The 19,563-nt window shown below is 40.0% G+C and overlaps 1 protein-coding gene across 1 annotated transcript in view; it reads right to left on the bottom strand.

Annotated features, from left to right (window-relative positions):
* Positions 1 to 708: 708 nt before the first annotated feature.
* Positions 709 to 19,563, bottom strand: part of mapk1 (mitogen-activated protein kinase 1) — a 36,896-nt gene continuing 18,041 nt past the window's right edge. The window contains exons 2-9 of the mRNA XM_049578609.1: positions 13,349 to 13,531; positions 10,098 to 10,287; positions 9,577 to 9,693; positions 8,082 to 8,196; positions 6,453 to 6,584; positions 5,919 to 6,028; positions 5,490 to 5,618; positions 709 to 1,152 (exon numbers count right to left, since the gene is read on the bottom strand). Of these exons, the coding sequence (XP_049434566.1) occupies positions 5,502 to 5,618; positions 5,919 to 6,028; positions 6,453 to 6,584; positions 8,082 to 8,196; positions 9,577 to 9,693; positions 10,098 to 10,287; positions 13,349 to 13,531 (964 nt within the window). The 3' untranslated portion in view covers positions 709 to 1,152; positions 5,490 to 5,501. The remainder of the gene's footprint in view (positions 1,153 to 5,489; positions 5,619 to 5,918; positions 6,029 to 6,452; positions 6,585 to 8,081; positions 8,197 to 9,576; positions 9,694 to 10,097; positions 10,288 to 13,348; positions 13,532 to 19,563) is intronic.

Raw genomic sequence — 19,563 nt, 5'->3', positions numbered from 1 at the left:
CTTGTCCTGACGCAGTAAATTTCCTCCCACATGAAAGATATCATACTGTACGTACAGACTTGTGTGAAATAAACAGACTTTTCCTTTAGGTTTCTCATGGCTAAGGCAGAAATCGATGGTGAAATGTTTCAACGCACTTGTAATTTGGTGCATTTACACAAAACTTGACATTTTACTGAAGCCGATGGGAAATGAAAATGGGAATTTGTGTGTGTTTAACAAAAAGAAAAAAGGTTATAAATTCATTAGATTCACCTTCTATCATCACTCTTTCCATTAACATATCTTAAGACTCTTTGGGCTATGTATATATATATATATATATATATATATATATATATATATATATTTGCATTTGGGCCTTCTGTGTGTGTGTGTGTGTGTGTGTGTGTGTGTGTGTGTGTGTGTGTGTTAAGGATTAAAATAGGTCTTTGTTAAAATATAGATCCTCAACACCAAGTGATGGCTTTTGGCCCGCAAAGTCTGTGGCTGATTATGTGATTTCATTGCATAAATCAGTTGATTTAATTCAGGTTTTTCTTTCTTTAAAGAGAGAAAAAGATAAAGATAGAGATCAAGGTATTCCTTGTAACAGTGCGACAAAGGTTAGAAAATTCAAAAGACCCCTTTTTTCATGATGGATGATTGTTATAAGTAATCTACCGTTGCTTGTTTGTGCAATGTAGGCAGAGTTGTAACCACATCCCGCCCCCCCCCCCAAAAAAAAGACTACAACAGCTAGTCTATCACTGTCATTCAACTGGACATAAAAGGTCTTGAATAGGAATAGCCAGAGCCAAACGCCTTTGAGACACACAAATAAATTGTTTATCTTGGCTTAAAACACAAAATCAACCCCTCCCCCCCCAGACTGTAAGCTGTGATGCTGAAACCCCCCCCCCCCTCACCTCTCACCTCCGAGAGAGGGAGAAGAGATTAAAGAAAGAGAGACAAGAGAATGATTGATTGATTGATTGATTCCTGACGCCATTCCTGAGCAAAGTGGACTTGACGAGTGAGACCCAAGGAATCCAGGTGATGTGGACAACAGGAGAGGAAAAATTAAAAAAAACCCAAAAATATATATATCACAGCAACAGTGTGGAGGCGAGGAGGAGCAGTGGCAACGCAGAAGCCGGTCCACAGAATCACCTGGAGGGAGAAGAAACAGTGACCGTTTGATGAGCTCTCATGTTTTTGTTCTTCCTCTTTATTTTACAATTAATATCCAGTTAAAGGAACAGTGTGTAAAAATGAGGAGGGACATAGTGGATTGCAGATTCCAACCATTCCTTGTGCTCATTGTTCTGGAGGTTTATACTGGGAGCCGAATTATCCACAGAGGTCTATTCCTTTCCAAAACAAACTGACCCGTTTTTTTTAAACCAGTAGAAACACTGAATAAAACTCTTCCAAGTTACAAATCCGTTTTCTGACACTGCTCGTTGTGGCAGGACTTCTAACTACAGTGGCCGATGCAAAAAGGCAAATGGCCCAATCTGGAGCTAGAGTTTGGTTTGTCCATTCTGGGCCACTGTTAAAACATGGCAGTGCAACATGGCGGTCTCCATATGGAAATATAAACGGCTCATTCTAAGGTAATAAAAACAAAGATTTTTTCCAGGTGAGTACACACTAAAGAAAACATACTTATTATATTAAACTCCATTTCTGCCAATATATCCCCCTAAATCCTACACACTGGACCTTTAGGTAATTCTCACACGTTCACTTACAGAAAACAGAGTTAGGGTCTAACAGATTCAATAACAAACTATGATGAGATTTACTGGATGAATTACATTTTCTTTGCAATAAATGGCTTAAGATTACTGAGTATAAAATACTTGAGGTGTATGTTTAGAATATTCTTACTGCTTTAGCTTGCCGTCAGACAGCCCCCTCTGACGGGGAACTGAAGCCGTTATCTGTGCTCTCTTCAAAGCCACCAGACTCCATTGACAGAAACAGTAATTTTAACGCATGGAACACAAGCAGTGCTTCGATTGGTTAGTTCAGCCCAGTTCAGACCAAAGATTCGAAACGAGATGAAACTATTATAGAAAGTTGCAGCAGTGTGAACTGGCCGCTCTGAGCTCGACTCAAGCCGGCTGATAGTGTCACCTGCAGCTCAGCTGATCAAATTGCCGGCGGCTGGTTTTAGAACGTAAAGCATGTCACCGGTTTCTACAGCTGATCAGCTTGTAGTGAAGTCCGCTGGTCAAGTCAAAGTGACCGCAGACGGCGTGTTTGCTTGCTGCGGCAGGTGCTCTGTCCCTGCCAAGCACATCTACAAATGCAGCTGTAGCCAGTATCTCACTATCACGATCCTCTGTCATATTTTAAGAAGCTACAAAATATGCCTCAAAAGCTGCAAACAGAGCGGAGGTACAGAGTGTTGTTGCAACGTCTCATCTAGTTGCATTGGTGTGAACCAGCAGGTTTTTATAACGTTGCAGAACGGTCCATTGCAAGCATGTTTTAACTTATGTGTCATTGTGTGACCCTGGTAAATCTGAACTATCCCTTTAAAACACCACCGTCACACAATAACACAAAATAACTAACTGACCGGGCAGCAGTAGACCGGCAGCTCTCGTGTTCTGCGAAGTAAAAGTTTGGTGTTTGGTAGCTTTGAAGAGAGCGATATAACAGCTTCAGTTCAGTTCCCCGTGGAAAGGGCAGTCTGACAGCAAAGTGAAGCAGTAATATATTCTAAATACAGCACACACTTAAACCGATACTGATCTTTTTTGGTAGTTAAAATTTCTGCTGACCCCTGTCCATATCAGTACATTGCATAGCTTCCATGGCGATACTCCAGCCTGCTTCTCCAAACTAGGGGTGTACCAATTGACATCTTCTGTATGTAATACACCGACTATGGATAAGTGCCTCATGCAACCCCATTTCTGAAGACCCAAAATATCCCTTTAATGTCACCACTATTGTAAACTACATTGTTTGAGTGACAGGTGACCACCACTGAGAGATGAGAGCAGCGCAGAGACACCACAGCAAATTTTCAAATGAGTAATTGACACTTAAAACATTCAGTTACAAATGTTTATGCAAGAACTTCCCATTAATGTTATAAAGCATCACAAGTATTGCATTCATGTGATAAATTTCCTTAATTAAAAATGTGTTACGTCAGGACTTAGGTGACATCAGAGACAATGTTACTACTGCTGCCAGCTGTTAATGATAAAGTTAAGAAACATTAACAGAAGTTAAAGAATCTGAAATGAGGAATTAAGATGTGAGAATACATTTCAAAGCTGCTCAAACGAACTGCAGAGAGCAGCTTTGTGCTTGCTGCTGCTCTAATTTAGGGGATGTCACACTCCTGTCCCCTTTCAGTGGACTCATGTTATGCATCGAAAAACTGCAGAGAGGAAACACAGTAATTACATGTGCTGACACAAAGCGGATAATGGGCTATAAAACGTTGCACTGATAGTTATTATCACAACAAGAGGCCTGACAGGGAGCAGCTGGTGGTGAGCGGAGATCAGGAGGCAAGAGACACAGCATCTGAGCAGTGTCGTTGAGTGGGGAATGATCTCCTATTTGACCTTTTGGGATAATATAATAACCTTCCAGTATTGATTGTTTAATGCCTGTACCTAAAGTGTTTCAAACATTGAAAGGCACCAGTATGGTGATATCTTGTGTTTAACATCAACAAAAATTATTTTTTTCTCACCATTATTATGTCATAGAGTTAAAAAACAACACTAAGACTAACATGAGACACAAAGCTCTTGACTTTAAGAGAGACTAAAGCATTTCATGTAGAATCTGTATTTGCATATGAAGTGGCAGCTCCTTAAACAGACTAGAAGGGCTGCACTTATGCGATGTGTTTCCATCCACCTCTATTCACGCACAGTTTCAATTTGTGCATAAAAAAAAACAAACCTGAGTGGCAACAACAAAAATTTGTAAAGATCTCAAAACATCAAAAAAAGTTTTTACTTTCCAGAGAGGCGGAAATGTTGGTGTATTAATAAAATGTAAATGGGACTAAGTGCAATGGCAACAGATTCTGCAAATAAATGATGATGTACCGTCATTGCATTGACCGCTGTAGCTGGATGGCTTTTGACATGCTAATGTACGGACAAAGGGCTGTTAGCCGAACTCTTCTAAGAGCACATAACTATAATATGAGTTGTTCAAAACTCTGTACTTTCATAATCCAATGTGCTCTCTGTTATTATACATCCATTGTTTTCCTTCGAGGTTTGACTGGTGCTCTTTTAACTACATCATCTCGTTGTGCCCTGTTATTCTGCAGTGGCACCTGACAGGAGAAACAGCGCCACCTACTGCCTGTCTCCACTGCCTGGGAAACCCAACATAATGTAAACTGTGACACACTACATCCCTCACATAAAGAACTACTCTGCAAAACATAAACTAGGTCTGAATATTGTTTGAACATTTTTGGTAATAGTCCAGATAAGATACAAGAGTTCTAGTACCAACATGAAAACTATATTTTGTTTCCAAGACCTTACTTTGAGGATTATAGTAGGAAGTGTTAAGAAAAATGCCACTCAAGAACTTTGTCTAAATAAAATGCAGTCTAAAGCTGGCAGAGTCTCTGGTAGTGGGTACTGTCTGATTAAAGGATAAGTACCCAACATTATGAATCTAATCAGAATATTGGGTGCCAGCTTTAAGCACTTTGTTTTTAACATCTTGTGCTACAGACACATTTTGGTTGGTACCATAAAAAAAGTACTAAGGTTCAATCGACCGAATGAATCCACGCTGATATAGAATATATTTTTGAGCAATTCTCCATATCAAGGACGCTCATCTGTTTAACATTTAAGTGCCATAAAACTTAATATTTTCATCGGTTTTCAGATCAAATTTCTATTGATTATAGTCTCTTAAAGATGTCAAAAGGAAGCATGGAGTTAGATTACTGTTTGGGTATGTTAATCTCAAAGTTTGATGCCAGGCTGCCTCCAGAAAAAATATCTAAGTATAAACACAAGCAAATGTAGGACTTTTTCCAAGTTCTGACCACAATAAAAGTTAAATTATACTTGGTGGTGTACCTTTAAAAGTACCCGTTCAGATAGATAGTTTTAAAAGTGGTTTTATCCTCCTGAAGAATCTCTACTTCAGACTCTACAAAAGCAAAATTTAAACCTATATTATAGTGTTCTATGAGAGGTCTTTGCTTCAGCTCTTGAGTGGCGCGTTGTTAAATTTAACCCAAATGAATCAGTTGCTTTTTTAAGCTGTAACACCACTCACTCGCAGCTTTAGTGTTTGAAGTAGTTTTCATGATGGACTCTCAGCTCTGCTGCAGTTTCAGAGCAGAGGCGGGGACGAGGATCATCCTTGAAAAGTTGGTTGTTTCAAGACTTCAGTGCACCTAACTAATATTGTTCTGCACCTGCAGCTTTAAACACTGTCCCTCTCTAAAGTTTATCTAGCCTGGATTGCAAGCGATGTGGACATACCTGTGTGAGATGTTAGGACCTAAAACCAGGCTGGAAACGTGCAGTTTCTTCAAAGATGAGCTCCTTCAGTGTCTCTTTGGGTAGGTCATCCAGCTCCATGTCAAACTTGAACGGGGCCTCAGCGACAGGCTGCACAGGGAAGCAGAGATGATGCTGGCGTTAATGTACAACCAAGACTTTTGCTGATGATCCCACTCAGTATTTAACAACAGAGCAGCTGAATCTAATACACCAGCAGGTTTAAAAGCGTTCACCATCATTCGGTTATTTAGACATAATGTGCTGGTTTAAGATTTTAAGAATAGAGGAACAAAACAGATGCCAAAAAACTCTGTGCAAGATGTTTTGATGAAAAGATTACATAGCCTCATCCTAAACAGGCCCATAAAACACAAGCTGACATCTAACAGCCCAAGATAACGGTCTCACCTCATCTGTGGGGTCATAATACTGCTCCAGGTAAGGGTGTGCCAGGGCCTCCTCCACCTCAATCCTCTTGTGAGGGTTAAAGGTCAACATCTTGTCCAACAGGTCCAAAGCTGAAGCAAAAAGAGAACATTCAACCTGATTCTGAAACAACAATGAGCATGCATACCCACTAGAGGGCACCATCACCGTACATGCTGCAACAATGCATCACTGACTCCGGAAATTCAGTGCTGCCAAAGATGAATTTGTTGAGTTGCTGCAAGGTAAAAAAAATTGTACCCTGAAATCACAATCAAACTGTACACCCAATCTACTCATCCAGCGTCCCATTCACAAACAGTGCAAAGAGTCTGTGTCTTCGCCACATGTAGCCCCCCATAAAATTATATTCTGTCCAGGAATTGTCTCAGAGAATTGTTTAGCAGAGGAAAATCTCCCTTGTCTGCAGCACAGCCTCTCAGAGATTCATAATATTGTAGAATTGCCATGATCAGTCGGAACTGTGTTTGTCGAAGAGTTTGTCTTGGCTCTGACCTTTGGGATCAGCGTTGGGGAACAGGCGGTTCCATGGCACTTTGCAGCGCAGAGGCAGCGACAAAAGATAGTTCCTGGCCTTAATGTTTATGATGCAGTTGAGATCCTCCTGAGAGGGAGAACCCAGGATCCCTAAAGAGAAGATTAAAGAGAAGAATTATTTTCTGATGCTGTTAAAGACAGTTTGGAACTCTAAATGAAACACACCGTCTACTGATTTACTCAGTCCCTGCTCTTAATTTTTAAATAAGTAACAGTCTGAAGCCACAACAAAATGACAGATGGGGGAAGCAATATGTGGTCTAGCACCAAGACACAAAAAGCACAACTTTTATAAATGAATATTAACAGCTACAGTATCTATGGACAGGCACCAGGAAGCTGTTGCCACTGACGGAGTGTGAAAGTTTAGTTCAAGTCTAAAATTGTCAAGTCTTTTTATGCAGATCAAACTAATGCAGCATTTTGCAACAGATTCACATTTGCTTCAACTCAAAGGCAAACATGAAGTTATTGACACTGTGATATAGTTAGTGTAAATCTACGTAATCAAGAGGAAAAAGATGGGCACAATATGCATGATATACTTTTTTCCATATTAAAATTAGCTGACTTTTTTTGTCAACTATGCAAACACAGTTACTCCAGGAGGAAATCATCTTAACAGCTTCCACTCCAGCAAACATGGTTTACACTCAACTAATAATAGTAATTTGGAACACAGGTATTATTGAGTATACTGTTTAAACATGGAAACTTTTTGACAAAATTGAAAAGTTTTTTGGAAAAGCTGAAGTGCCATCTCATCTGTTTGCCTGTTTCACAGCCATTGTTATTATAGCCGCATGCATTCCGCAGAGACCCGCAATACTCTGCCTCTGATTGACTGGGACTCGTCCTCTGGGGAAAAACAATAACGCTGCCAGAGTGCGCTTAGTAGACAACGGCAAGCCCGCTAGCTAAGAAAGCTCAAGTAAAAGTTTGGGCATTTCAGCTCTTGTGGACAGAGGAGCAGGCTTTTATGTGTCAGAAGGACAATGTGTGTACTTTAGGTCTTAAAAATGTCCTTTGCCAAACATCATGTGTGTCAAACAACGTTTAAAGACCATCCACGAGAAAACTTTAAAGATGACCTTTTAAATGTGCTTTGTCCAGCTATGTTTTAAAGACACCACAGTATTTAGCATTGTGCTTGACACGCAGAGCATGGATGTGAATGAAACATTACATTTAGCAGTCATGGCAAGATACTGTGATTTGACTGTGAGGGAGGAGCTCTGCTGCTGAACAGCAATGCCTCAAACAACAAAAGGTGAAGACATAGCAGTTTGTATGGAGCGTTTTGAGGACAGAGGGATTGATGTTGTAGTGATTAACATGAAAATTTTAAAATGGTGCTTGGTATCAAAAAGGTTGCCGAGTCCCGCTCTAAACTCTTCTGTTAAACTTTTTGAAACCATCTTCTTGTGGACAAAACCTGTACCTTAATAAAAAAGTTTACACAGTTCATTTCAGTTTTATAGTCTGATCATTTAAGTTCAAGTCTCTGAGCAGTCTCTGAATGTTTAAAAGACAATACTAAAGCACCAAATCAGTCCCAAAAACACTGCACATCAAAAGAAATATTACCCAAAATGTGGTTAAGCTGATCCAAGTAGTGCTTCCCAGGAAAAATGGGCCTGTTGGACAACATCTCAGCCAGGATGCAACCAACTGACCAAATGTCTATGGACTTGGTATAGCCCTGAAAGTGAGGGGCACAAAGACACAGTCATGATTACAGTACATTTACAGACAATATGATAACAATTACAACTGGTTGACTATGTCATACATGGTATTAACACAGCATGAATGCAAACAGAAGTAAGTCAAGTCTAGTTGGGCCCATTCTCGTAACCCATCGGCTGTATTCGGCGTCTGACTTCCGGCAGACGGTGATACAGCCTCTGGGGGCAGACCCCTGATTTTTTGGCATTCCAGTTTGAGGAGGCGAATTTCCGTTTCCGACTTCCGTTTATATATAAATATGATGAACCATTGCGATGGATTCAGAGTTTGCAGTGACGCCAATTATGTTCCGCCTCGTTAGTTCACCGCACGGAGCATTTAACCTGGCAACAACTGCAGCCGGCTCAAACGCGATTGATCAATATCACGCGGACTACAAACAGCCTAAGAATAAGAATAAATAGCCTAAGAATACAGGACCTTCGTTATGGCAGTGTTAGTGCCTCATTCTTCTTTTTTCTTAAAAAAGTATTAGATTATCTGCAGGAGTCAAAAAGCAAAATTTAAGATTTAGGGTAGAATACAAAAACCTAAAAGAGCTCTTCTGCAACCTAAAATCAAACTAAAAACACAACTACTGTAGGGTAAAAAAAAACCCCAACATACTGCATCAGCATAGTCAAAATAATTTCCGATCATATTTAATCTATTAAAAATGCAGGACTATGATATCAAACAAAGGTTTTAACCAAAAGTATCCCGGCCATATGTTAAAAAACCAGCAGCTGAAATACACGGGGCATGGGCGTGGGGAAACACACCTGCCACAGCATGTCCACAGCAGAGCGTGTCCATTGTAATCAAATGAAACTGCTACACTGACCACCTATGCCGTGCTTCTAAACGCTATTTGCACATATATTTTCTTTTTTATTTCCTCTGCGCGCAGCTACGTGGCCCTCCAACAGGTAATACTACAAAAACAGAGTGAAAAACAAGTAAAATCTGTTTAAAATATGTATGAGATTAATACCTCATTGTATCAGAGGCAATGTGACACAGCAGAGCAATATTATGTTTTTACATTTCACATTAAAATCAAATCAATGCATCCTGTTGTTAAAACAATCCAGTTAATTAATTCAGTACCAGACCATGTAGCCTACACTTCCAAACTCCCTGCATAACCAACTACATTATCACTTGGCAAAACTCTGCTCATGCTACAAATACAAAGTCAGTGTAGCAAGTAAAAAAAAAAACCCTCTCTGCCATGCTCATGTGACACATCACCTCGATGCCCCATGTATTCCAGCTTTAACGTGGCAAAACAAAGAAACAACAACAACAAAAACATGTCAGCATTTCTACAGCAGCAGGCGAGGAAACTCACCTTGGAGTTGAGCATGATCTCAGGTGCTCGGTACCAACGAGTGGCTACATACTCTGTTAGGAAACCGGTGTGATCGTGGTCAGGGTCAGCCACACGAGCCAAACCAAAATCACAGATCTGCAGAGAGATGAGTGACAATACAATTAATGACTGTAACATGAGGAGAAACGAGACCTTAATATGATGGGGGTCATTTCATTGACAACTTAAAGCCCTTTACAGGTTGGAAATGCCATTCAGAGCCTTTATAGGAATGGTTTGCATGGTTGTTTTGCACTTGTCAGAGGAATATATTTTGCTAATATTGATCTTTATTGTGGTTTAAATTTTCAGTGTTTCTCTGCCAACATTTAGACAACCATGGAAGACTACATTTTAACCTATAAACAATTAAATTTAGGCTTAAGAGGCCGAATGCTGCAAGGTTTGGCAAGAACATCAACCAATCTCAAATGTGAAACAAAATATGGATCATCAGTGACTGAAAATAAGCCAAATGTAATTCCTCTTTGAGACACTACCTTGAGATCACAGGTGGTGTTGAGCAGAAGGTTGGAGGGCTTCAGGTCGCGGTGCAAGACGTTGGCAGAGTGGATGTACTTCAGCCCTCGTAGGATCTGGTAGAGAAAGTAGCAGATGTGGTCGTTGCTCAGGTGTTGAGTCTTCAGGAGCTTGTACAGGTCTGTCTCCATGAGATCCTGGACAATATATCTGCACAGCGCCAGGTTAAAGAACTTCTGCTTTAAAACAGTGGAAAACACACTCCTCGTAAAAGCGATTTTAAAATTACATAACTTTGTCCTGTTCATACGATTCACAATTTTTCCCCATCTGAGGCCACATAGGTATGTCCCACAAAATAAGATCTCTGGGTCTCCAACAGGACTGGGCGACAAACCGGCCTAATTTCAGTCATATCAGTATGTTTGATAAATTCATTCCTTCATACTTGCTGCCATTCAACAATGTTTCAATCCATGACTTGATCATTTTTACGGCCCAGCTCTTGGATCCAAACTACATTTAGGTTTTACTGCCACACTCAAACTGGACTTTGTTAGCACTGCCAACAAAATAAAATAAACCTTGCATCATTTAGCTCAGACAATTATCCTCATCTTTTTGTTCCTGCAGGCTGGCAGTGCCACGAAAAGACAGCCAAACTTTGTTAGTGTTTTGGGCAACCTCTAAATTCAGTCAAATCTCGGTACCTGAGGTGTTACGGTGGTTAAAGCTGGGGTAGGCAAGGGGTTTTTTTGGGGCGCCATTTGGGAAAAAAAAAAATCAGAATCATTTCAGTATATTTCAATTAAAGTATTCTGAGAGAAAACTACACTCCTGCACCTCCTCTTGGCTCCATGACAGGACTCTCTGGCTAATCACAGGTCATTGCAGAGAGAGGGCGTTCCTACTGGCTGTACCACAAATGCAGATAAGCGTGCCATCCCTTCTGTTAAAGCCTCATGTAATGACAAAAAATCCTGCAAAGAAGGTTGCTATTCCAGCATTGGCAACCACTGCTTAAACTGCAAAGCAACCCAAAAACAGAAGATGGACTTATCAAAAAAAGACTGACAAAAAAAAACGCAATAAAATGTGTCAATATTGGCAAAGCATTTTAGAGATGGAGAGATAATGTTGCTCATAGTTTAGCCTTTTGCTAACTGCAGCAGCTTCATGTTTATGTAGCCAGCGTTAGATAGAGCCACAAATCATAGTTTGTCATCTAAAAAGGGCTTCTTATGAAATCGCTGCTATATAACGTCATCATGATCACTATCACAACCGGGATGACTGAAACCAATGAATAGCACTCATACAGGTTTCTGCATGAACTGTGGGCACATGCCCATGCTCATTGATGGGATGGACTTAGGACAGAAGAGAGTCTATTTTCAAATTCTGAGTTATTAGGGTTTTGGTTTTTTTTTAGCCTTTTCCAGATAAATGCCATCGCAAGATTTAAATGAGCTGGTGCTCTTGTAGCTACAATGTAGTGAGACCATGTTTGGCCTTCCCTAAATAACTAGGTGACAGAAAGCTTGTCTCTGTGTAAGAGAGATATTTTATCTTGAAGGGTTTATTGTTTTGTTTGGGTGAATGCTCATCTGATCTGGCAAGCAGGAAGCAGTGAGCTGAGTAGCTGCAGGCTTCGGCAACAGCCATTTCTTTTAACTGAGGCAGAGTGTAAAACTACACACACGGCGTTATGAAACTGACAGTAACTATCCACTCTACCAGTTTGCTACTGTTGCTACTGGGCTACAGTGAAGAGCGTCTCTGCCAAATATATGGTGACAGGTGGTTATTATGTAATGAAACACAACGAAAACCTCTACTCAACTACAAATGCTGGAGTGTAAGACCAACTTCACTGGTAACACAAAAAGTAATTTTAAATGTTGGAAGTATATTAGAATCAATGCACAAATATCTGTGGAAATACAAATACTTGCGAACATGTTATAAACAACCTCAAAATGGCAAGAAAAGACTATTAATGCCATTATGGACTAACCTGAAGATGAAAAATTAAACTGCAGACACAAGGAAATACTTTCTTTTGTGCACCAGACCGTCGTGATGAAGAAGGAGCTGAGTCAGAAGGCCAAGTTTCAGATTTATCAGTCAATCTACACTCCAACCCTCACCTATGGTCATGTGCTTGGGGTAGCGAACAAATGAATGAATGAAATCGCAGATCCAAGCAGACGAAATTAGTTTCTTCCACAAGGCGGCTGGGCTCAGCCTTAGAGAAAGAGTGAGTAGAGTCGCTGCTCCTTTGCAATGAAAGGAGCCAGTTGAGGTGGTTCAGGCGCAGGCACGTCCAACTGGTAGGAGGCCCTTGGGCAGACCCAGAACATGCTGGAGGGATTATGTATCTTATCTGGCCTGGAAACGCCTTGAAATCCTCCTGGAGGAGCTGTAAAGCATTACTGTGGGGAGAGGGATGTCTGGAGTACTTGGGGCAGCAGGCCGAGCAAACGACATGGCCCCAGATACATGGATGAAAATGGATGAATGGACGGATATAATTTTCACTGCACCATTTTCACTGCACCATTATCTGTTTTATGACAGTTTAAATATGTTATAATGTAATTTGAGCTGACTTGCCCTTTAATTTTCTCAAGAACTGAACAGTACAATTATTTTGAATTTCATATGGTCAGTCGGGGTCAGATTACATTAAAATTCTTAGCGAACCTCTGAAAGAAAATATTATTAATTTAATATAAGAGACTTTAAAAATGAGGACATACAATATCATTTGAGCTAAATTCTCTGTACAGTATTGTGCAGTAAAAATACTTCAAATTTTATACATTCATAGAAGCATTTTGTACAGCTTCTCAGCAAGCCTTACATGGAAACATGTTTATCATATGAGGACTTCTTTGCTGATGTTAATATATGATGTGTTTTTGGCCACTCTAACTATCGGTATCATAACAGCACAAATAGACACGCCTCAAAATTAAAACAGTGGCTGGCTTGACTGGGTGCTGTTTTATTTGTTATTCTACTGCGTGCATGAGAAACCTAGGGGTGTCTGAGTGCTCTCATCTGAGACTATGAGGGGTGGCAGCCCTGAACAACATATTTTCTGTACTGAGTTACGTGCACCGATGCATGTAGACTTGAGAACTAGGTGCACAGCTCAAATTTTGCATGCACTACTTTACATATGCATGTGGTATCTTGAGGCTTGCACATAAAATACATTGGAACACATCTAAATCAATCAAGGGAAGTGTACATAAAAGGATACACGTCCTTCATCTGGTCAATCGTTGGTGTGCGGATGATGTCGTTGATGCTGATGATGTTCTCATGTTTGAAGCGGAGAAGGATTTTGATCTCTCTCAGGGTGCGTTGGCAGTATGTCTGGTGCTCAAAAGGGCTGATCTTCTTAATGGCCACACGGATCTTGTTGTCCCGGTCATAAGCAGAGCTGTATGATCAAAAAAACAAAAGACAAAAGCAATCAATCAGACATGAATGTTGAAGGAGCAAAATACTTAAAAACCATTAAAACGCCGTCAGTACAGCATTATCAAAACTAAATTTTTCCCCATTCAATCTAGTGTCTCCTCCTCTGAACCAGGAACAGTGATACTTAAGTTTTAAATTCCTGTTCTGTGTATTTTTACTCATCTGCACAGCTGAAGCCTGTCTCACTAATACCCACAATCCTTGCTCCAGATATCTCTTCAATAGGTGCCAATAATGTCAGTTTCCATGTGGTTCGGGTACTACTCCGAGCTGCATCATGAGCAAATGTGCTAACTGCTTCAAGTCAAGTCCATAAAACAAAGAAAGGTGCACCAAAAGTTGCTAAGTTTCATGACATTTTGGAGCTTCTCTGATTTATACAAACTGCAATAAGCACTCGTGGCAGTTCCTTCTTTCACTATGACCCTTCGTAATATGTTTAAATGATCCACTGAATTGAAAAGACCAGAAAAAATAAATAATATCTTCCTGTGCAGACAAAGTTTTACTGAGCAGCAGCAGTCGGGCAGCTTCCTGTGGTTTGCCAGTGGAAAGCTTTTAATGTGAAGAAGCAACGGCAGGAAATGTTCGGGTTGCATTAGCAGTATCTTAACACTACAAATAAACCTCTGATACAGTGTGGAGTGTTAGAAGAGAAATAAAAGTAGGAATGTAGCAGTCAAACAAAACTCCCATCCGTAAAATCTTATTCTACGGAAGAGCTAATCAAGTACTGATACCTGAAAATTTAGCACACAAATTCATGACACACAGCTCAGTTAAGTTTAGAGATCATTCCGGCTTGATCCAGTTACCAAGCATGTCCACAATATTGCAGATCAGCTGAGAGGATGCAGTGAAATAACTTTGGATCAAGCCGTGCCACTGCTCAACACACCATAGTACATCTAAAGTGTGCTGCACTGTGTCAGAGGGAAAGAGACAAAGGAGCTTGATCAAGATAAGCTCACCTCACTCTGGTTTCCCACACCTTTTATGAGTCCATGTGCAAAGTATGACGCAACGTAAAACTGTAGTTGTGACAATGGATCATACTTTGTTTGGACTGGAGCTTAAGAGGTAACATTTGAAAATAATGTGTTTCTAAATGTGACTATTTTAAATGTATGCTCAAACAAAAAGACAGAAGTATCTGGTAAATCTATATCAATTGCAGATATTCTTTATCAATATCGCTCTCAGTAATGCCAGTGACAATTCATCTGGTTGATTGAGTATGAATGTTAGCAGGCAGCTCATCTCCAATTTGCGATATTGGCATCTGTAATCACATACAGGATATAAAGTATGTTTGCATGCATGGGATGCCTGAGTCGGGTGGATCTCACACTAAAGCCAGACCGGCAGAAGGGGCAATAAGTTAATGCACAGAGCTGAGGAGGTATGTGCCTTCCACATCACGCACACTGCACAACAGAGGTGATTTATAGTCAATCAACCCTTTTCAAAAGCTGAGAGTGGTGTTATATATACACTACTAAAAGAGTAAAAGAAAAGGTTTAGTTTATTATAAAAACTAAAAAAGTGGATTAGTTTCAGTCTACATCCAGGCTGGAAAAACACATATTTGCTAATCTTTTCTACTTGCCCACTGAGCCCACCATCATTTTGCTTTTTTTTGTTTTAATCAATACTTAGATGAAAGTATCTGCTTTGTACAGCAGCAGCAGAGTCCCAGCACAGATAGCAGGAGTCAGATTTTGCTTGTCATGTGACCAGAGCAATGCAAACAACACACCAAGCATTGTAGTGCCGTACAGTGTCTATGGAAAGCTGCGGCGGCTGCTCCAAACTGCGGCCTTTTGATTCTGCAGTGAGACGCGGCCAAACTAAAAGTTGGGATAGTTAATTTTGAGCTGCAAATTTCTGCCAGAGAATACCCATTTCCAATTCCTCCGTCCACATAAAAATGTAATTGTTGCGGTGAGCTGCTGCTTGGTGTGTTTATGGCGTAAGGAAAGCTGACCTAAAAGGCAATGGCGTTTTATAAATATTTCAGATTTAAACATCAATACTAATAGGGAACCTCACAATGTTAACAATGGAAAAGGAACTGGTTAAATTGCAAGAAGTTGGAGGTGAGCAGCTCTTCATCTAATAGTTCAATGTGGCTGCTTCTTGTTCCTTTACTCACTGCAGGTTTCAAACTGATCCACTGCCCAAAAAAATGCTAGAAATGGCCACTATCTTATTTTGCAGATGCATTTTTGATAAACGATGGCAGTAGTGCTAACATTAGTGACAAACACACTGCATTTTATGAGTACTACATAGTAAAAGTAAAATATTATGCATGTTTCGCCAGTTAAATGCTTTTACTGTGAAGCTGCAGCAGTATGAAATGTTGGGGTTGCAGTAGCATAACTTTATACAGCGATCTACTGACACTGAGCGTCATCAACAAACATTTTTTCTTGTAAAATGTCCAGTGTGATCGGTAACACCGATGGGAAAAGGTCCTCACACTGGCATCCCTAGAATGTGATTTAAAAAGACTATCAAGATAAAGGGTATTATGGCATTTTGACACAGACAAAACTCGTGTGTATGATCAGAGGTATACAGGAAGAAAAATTCCAGCATGCCCTTTGGCATTAAGAGGAGGCATAAATCAAACTGCCTGCTGGTCCTTCCTTTTACTAATTTGCATCAACAAGTTTTAACGTGTTCCATGATCCCTAAGGTCTTTTGAGAGCATTAGATTTTTGTTTACTCTGCTTGCTTTTAATTGTTTTCTGTTGTGCCACCGTGCTGAGCCGGCATTTTCTTTTTTAGCAGCTGGCAGGTTCAGGTGCATGATGGGAGCTTGGGAATGATGATTACGTTACTGTTGTACAAAACCATGTTGTTCAAATTAATGATTCCAAGCAAACTGCAATAAAAGCTAACAAAAGGAGTCACTGTCTGAGTGTGTCTACACCCAGCAGACTAATTGTTCAATTCCACTTTGAAATCTTGGCCCTGCCTGTGGTGAGACACCTCCTCCACACCATCCCAGGTACAGACATGTCCACTGTTGAATTTCTGGCTCTTTTCACTGGCTTAATGGCCGTCTCAACTTCCCCACACTCACTGAGCCTGAGATATTTTAAATTCCCGCACTAGGGTCGCCTAAACCGGCATCCTGCCTGCCAACTTTAACTCCCAAAAGCCATCATCTTGGTATTGTTTTTAAATCCAATAAAATGGGAATAAAAACATGCCTGGGTGTTGCATTCAAGTGCTGTGTGACTAACGCATTCATATCCTTTTTAGTTATTTTTACAGTTTCATGAAAATATTGGGTTCTTGATCATTAAAGAACATTGAGGTTTTTATGCAATGACAGGAATTCAGTCCACCTATTTGGAAGTCTGTCACAAAGAATGACAATTTATATTGTAGTCTGTTGTTGGGTAGGCAAACTGGCCAGACATCTTCAGAGCACAGGAACTGACACATCAAAACCAAGTCCAAACACACCACGTTCTGCCAAGAAATGCAAATTACGGCTTCCAGCTTCCAAGATTTTCTGGATTTCTAAGTCAGCTGCTCTCTCACTGTTGCAAGTTAGCTGCCACTCGGTACCATCATAAAACCAAAATTGCCCAATAAAGCCGTAGCTTCAGGATAACAAATTTAGAAGACCATAAGTTCTCTAACTTCATCATTTACATCTACAGCCAAGAGTGATTTTATTTCTGCACATTACAAACAACAGAGATGACTGAAAAACACCCACGTAGTATGACAAAATAAGAAAATGAGTTGCTATAGTGATGGGGGTGTAGGGACTGAAATGTAAACACAAGTGTGCCAGTCTTCTGCGAGGGAAATATGAGTGACCTTCCTTTCCACTTGTGAGAGGAATGTGTGTGTGTGTGTGTGTGTGTGTGTGTGTGTGTGTGTACGTGTGGGAGGAAATAGCTCTCCATATTACTGTTCTACACCAGCAGATACCCTCGTGTAAGAGAAGCAGGGAGCTACAAGACTTATTCATCAAAGCTAAAATCTGATCCAGGGCAGCAGAGCCAGTTTTGCACAGACATATCCTCAGATTGTTTTTAGAACAGTCAGTGGTACACAGTAGCCTCCACCAATTTTTGACACAGCACAATATTTTCTCATGCACGATGTAAACTCACAAGCAGAACGTCTCTGCAACACTATACTAATTCCACATATATGAAAAGAAGAATGCAATTTAGGTACATTTATTTCTGCATAATTTAAAAAAGTTAAAGATAAAATGTGTGCCTAATTTGGCTTGTACACAGCACTGTGCATTAGGGCTGCAACTAACAATTATTTTCATTGTTGACTAATCTGTCGATTATTTCTTCTATTAGTCGACTAATCATTGTATCGTAAAATGTGTTAAAATGTTGAAAAATGTCGGCCTGTCTCTCCCAAACCTCAAAATTATGTCATCTAATGTCTTGTTTCGTACTCACGCCAAAGGGTTTTAGTTCACCGTCATGGGAGAGGGTGTAAAGTTGCCAATATCTGAACATAAGAAGCTGCCATAAGAGTATTTTGGGGTACTTTAATATTAGTTTTCTATGAAAAATGACTCAAACCGATTAGTGGACTACTAAAATAGTCACCGATTATTTTAATAGTCGATTAGTCATCGATAAGTCTACTAATCATTGCAGCCTTACTGTGCACCAGTTGCAAAAATGTCGGTATTTTTTGGCATGTTTTGTGCTGAAACGATCAGTTATCAATCAACAAAATTTATAATCGATTGACTGTTCTGTCACATGTGATGATTGGCTGATTTTGACTTTTTGGGATTGGACCAGGACATCACGATACAGGACAAATGTATATCAATACTTTGAAAACTCCTCTAAACTACTGTAGACTACTTAAATACCAAACGACGAAATAACCTACTGTTACAATTAAGCTAAAATGCTGTTACAATAAAGTTGAAAAAAGTCCTATTATAATGAAATAAAGCTAAACCACTGGTGCTTTTATTCTGAAGCAGCCGGCTCTACTCGGGCCAGAGGCGTGATGTTTTTGCTGTGAACTTGAAAGCTTCTAGTCAACGCTTAGCAGTTAGCAATAAGTTAAACCATTACAGTGTCTAAACGTGGTTTATTCTCTGTGAGCGGGAAACAAACTAAAAGCTCTCCAGTTCATATATTATTAATATTTTCAAGTCACACTGGTGCTCCGTGGTCACAAAATGCCACTAAATGCTCGCGGTCTGGAGCCCTGCAGATACAAGAACACATGCCTCGCTTCACACACTATCACCCAGGAGAGAGAGGTCTGGATGGGCGACAGATCGGTGACGCACCATGTTTGTGAGACTTATCTTTTATTTTGTGTCTTTGACAGGGTGAGAGCACGAGAACTGAAACACCAAAGCGAGTCCTATGCCAATGGCTTAAAAAGTTGACCTGATTATTTGTACTTGATGTTTGTGATATAGTTATTTTCTCCCAAGTCGAACAAGCCGCAATACATTGAGTGTAACTGATATATCACCCACCCCTAGGTCAGACTGGCGGTCAGAGAACTAAGACGAGATGATGTCTTGGGCTTGGGGAGAAGTTAATTGACAATTTTTGTTTTTTTCTTACTTTCTTTGTGTTAGAGAGCAAATAAACACACAGATTAACTGACAATAAATAACAGTTATTAGTTGCAGCCCTACGCTAGTCATTTATCAAGCAACAATGACAAATATTCTCTGGTTCAAGCTCTTCAAATGCATGGGTTTGCTGCCAATAACAAAAAATATCCTTGGGTTTTATGACTGTTGGCTGGATGCAACCCTGTGCTTGGGGAAACTGACACTTTTTTTCATTCTATAGTTTGCAAATAATGAAAAAATAATTGTTAAATCCCTAGCTGAGGCCCTATTTATAAACACTTTAAAATACTCTTAATGTGTATTATGGTATCTGTCTTATGGTAATGCACATTAAATCAAGTCTGTCATTTTACCACACATCTCTGTGTAAGGCTGAA

The sequence above is a fragment of the Epinephelus fuscoguttatus genome, linkage group LG6 (assembly GCF_011397635.1).
Source record: "Epinephelus fuscoguttatus linkage group LG6, E.fuscoguttatus.final_Chr_v1".
NCBI lineage: Eukaryota > Metazoa > Chordata > Actinopteri > Perciformes > Serranidae > Epinephelus > Epinephelus fuscoguttatus.
This window is presented reverse-complemented; position numbering and strand designations above follow the sequence as displayed.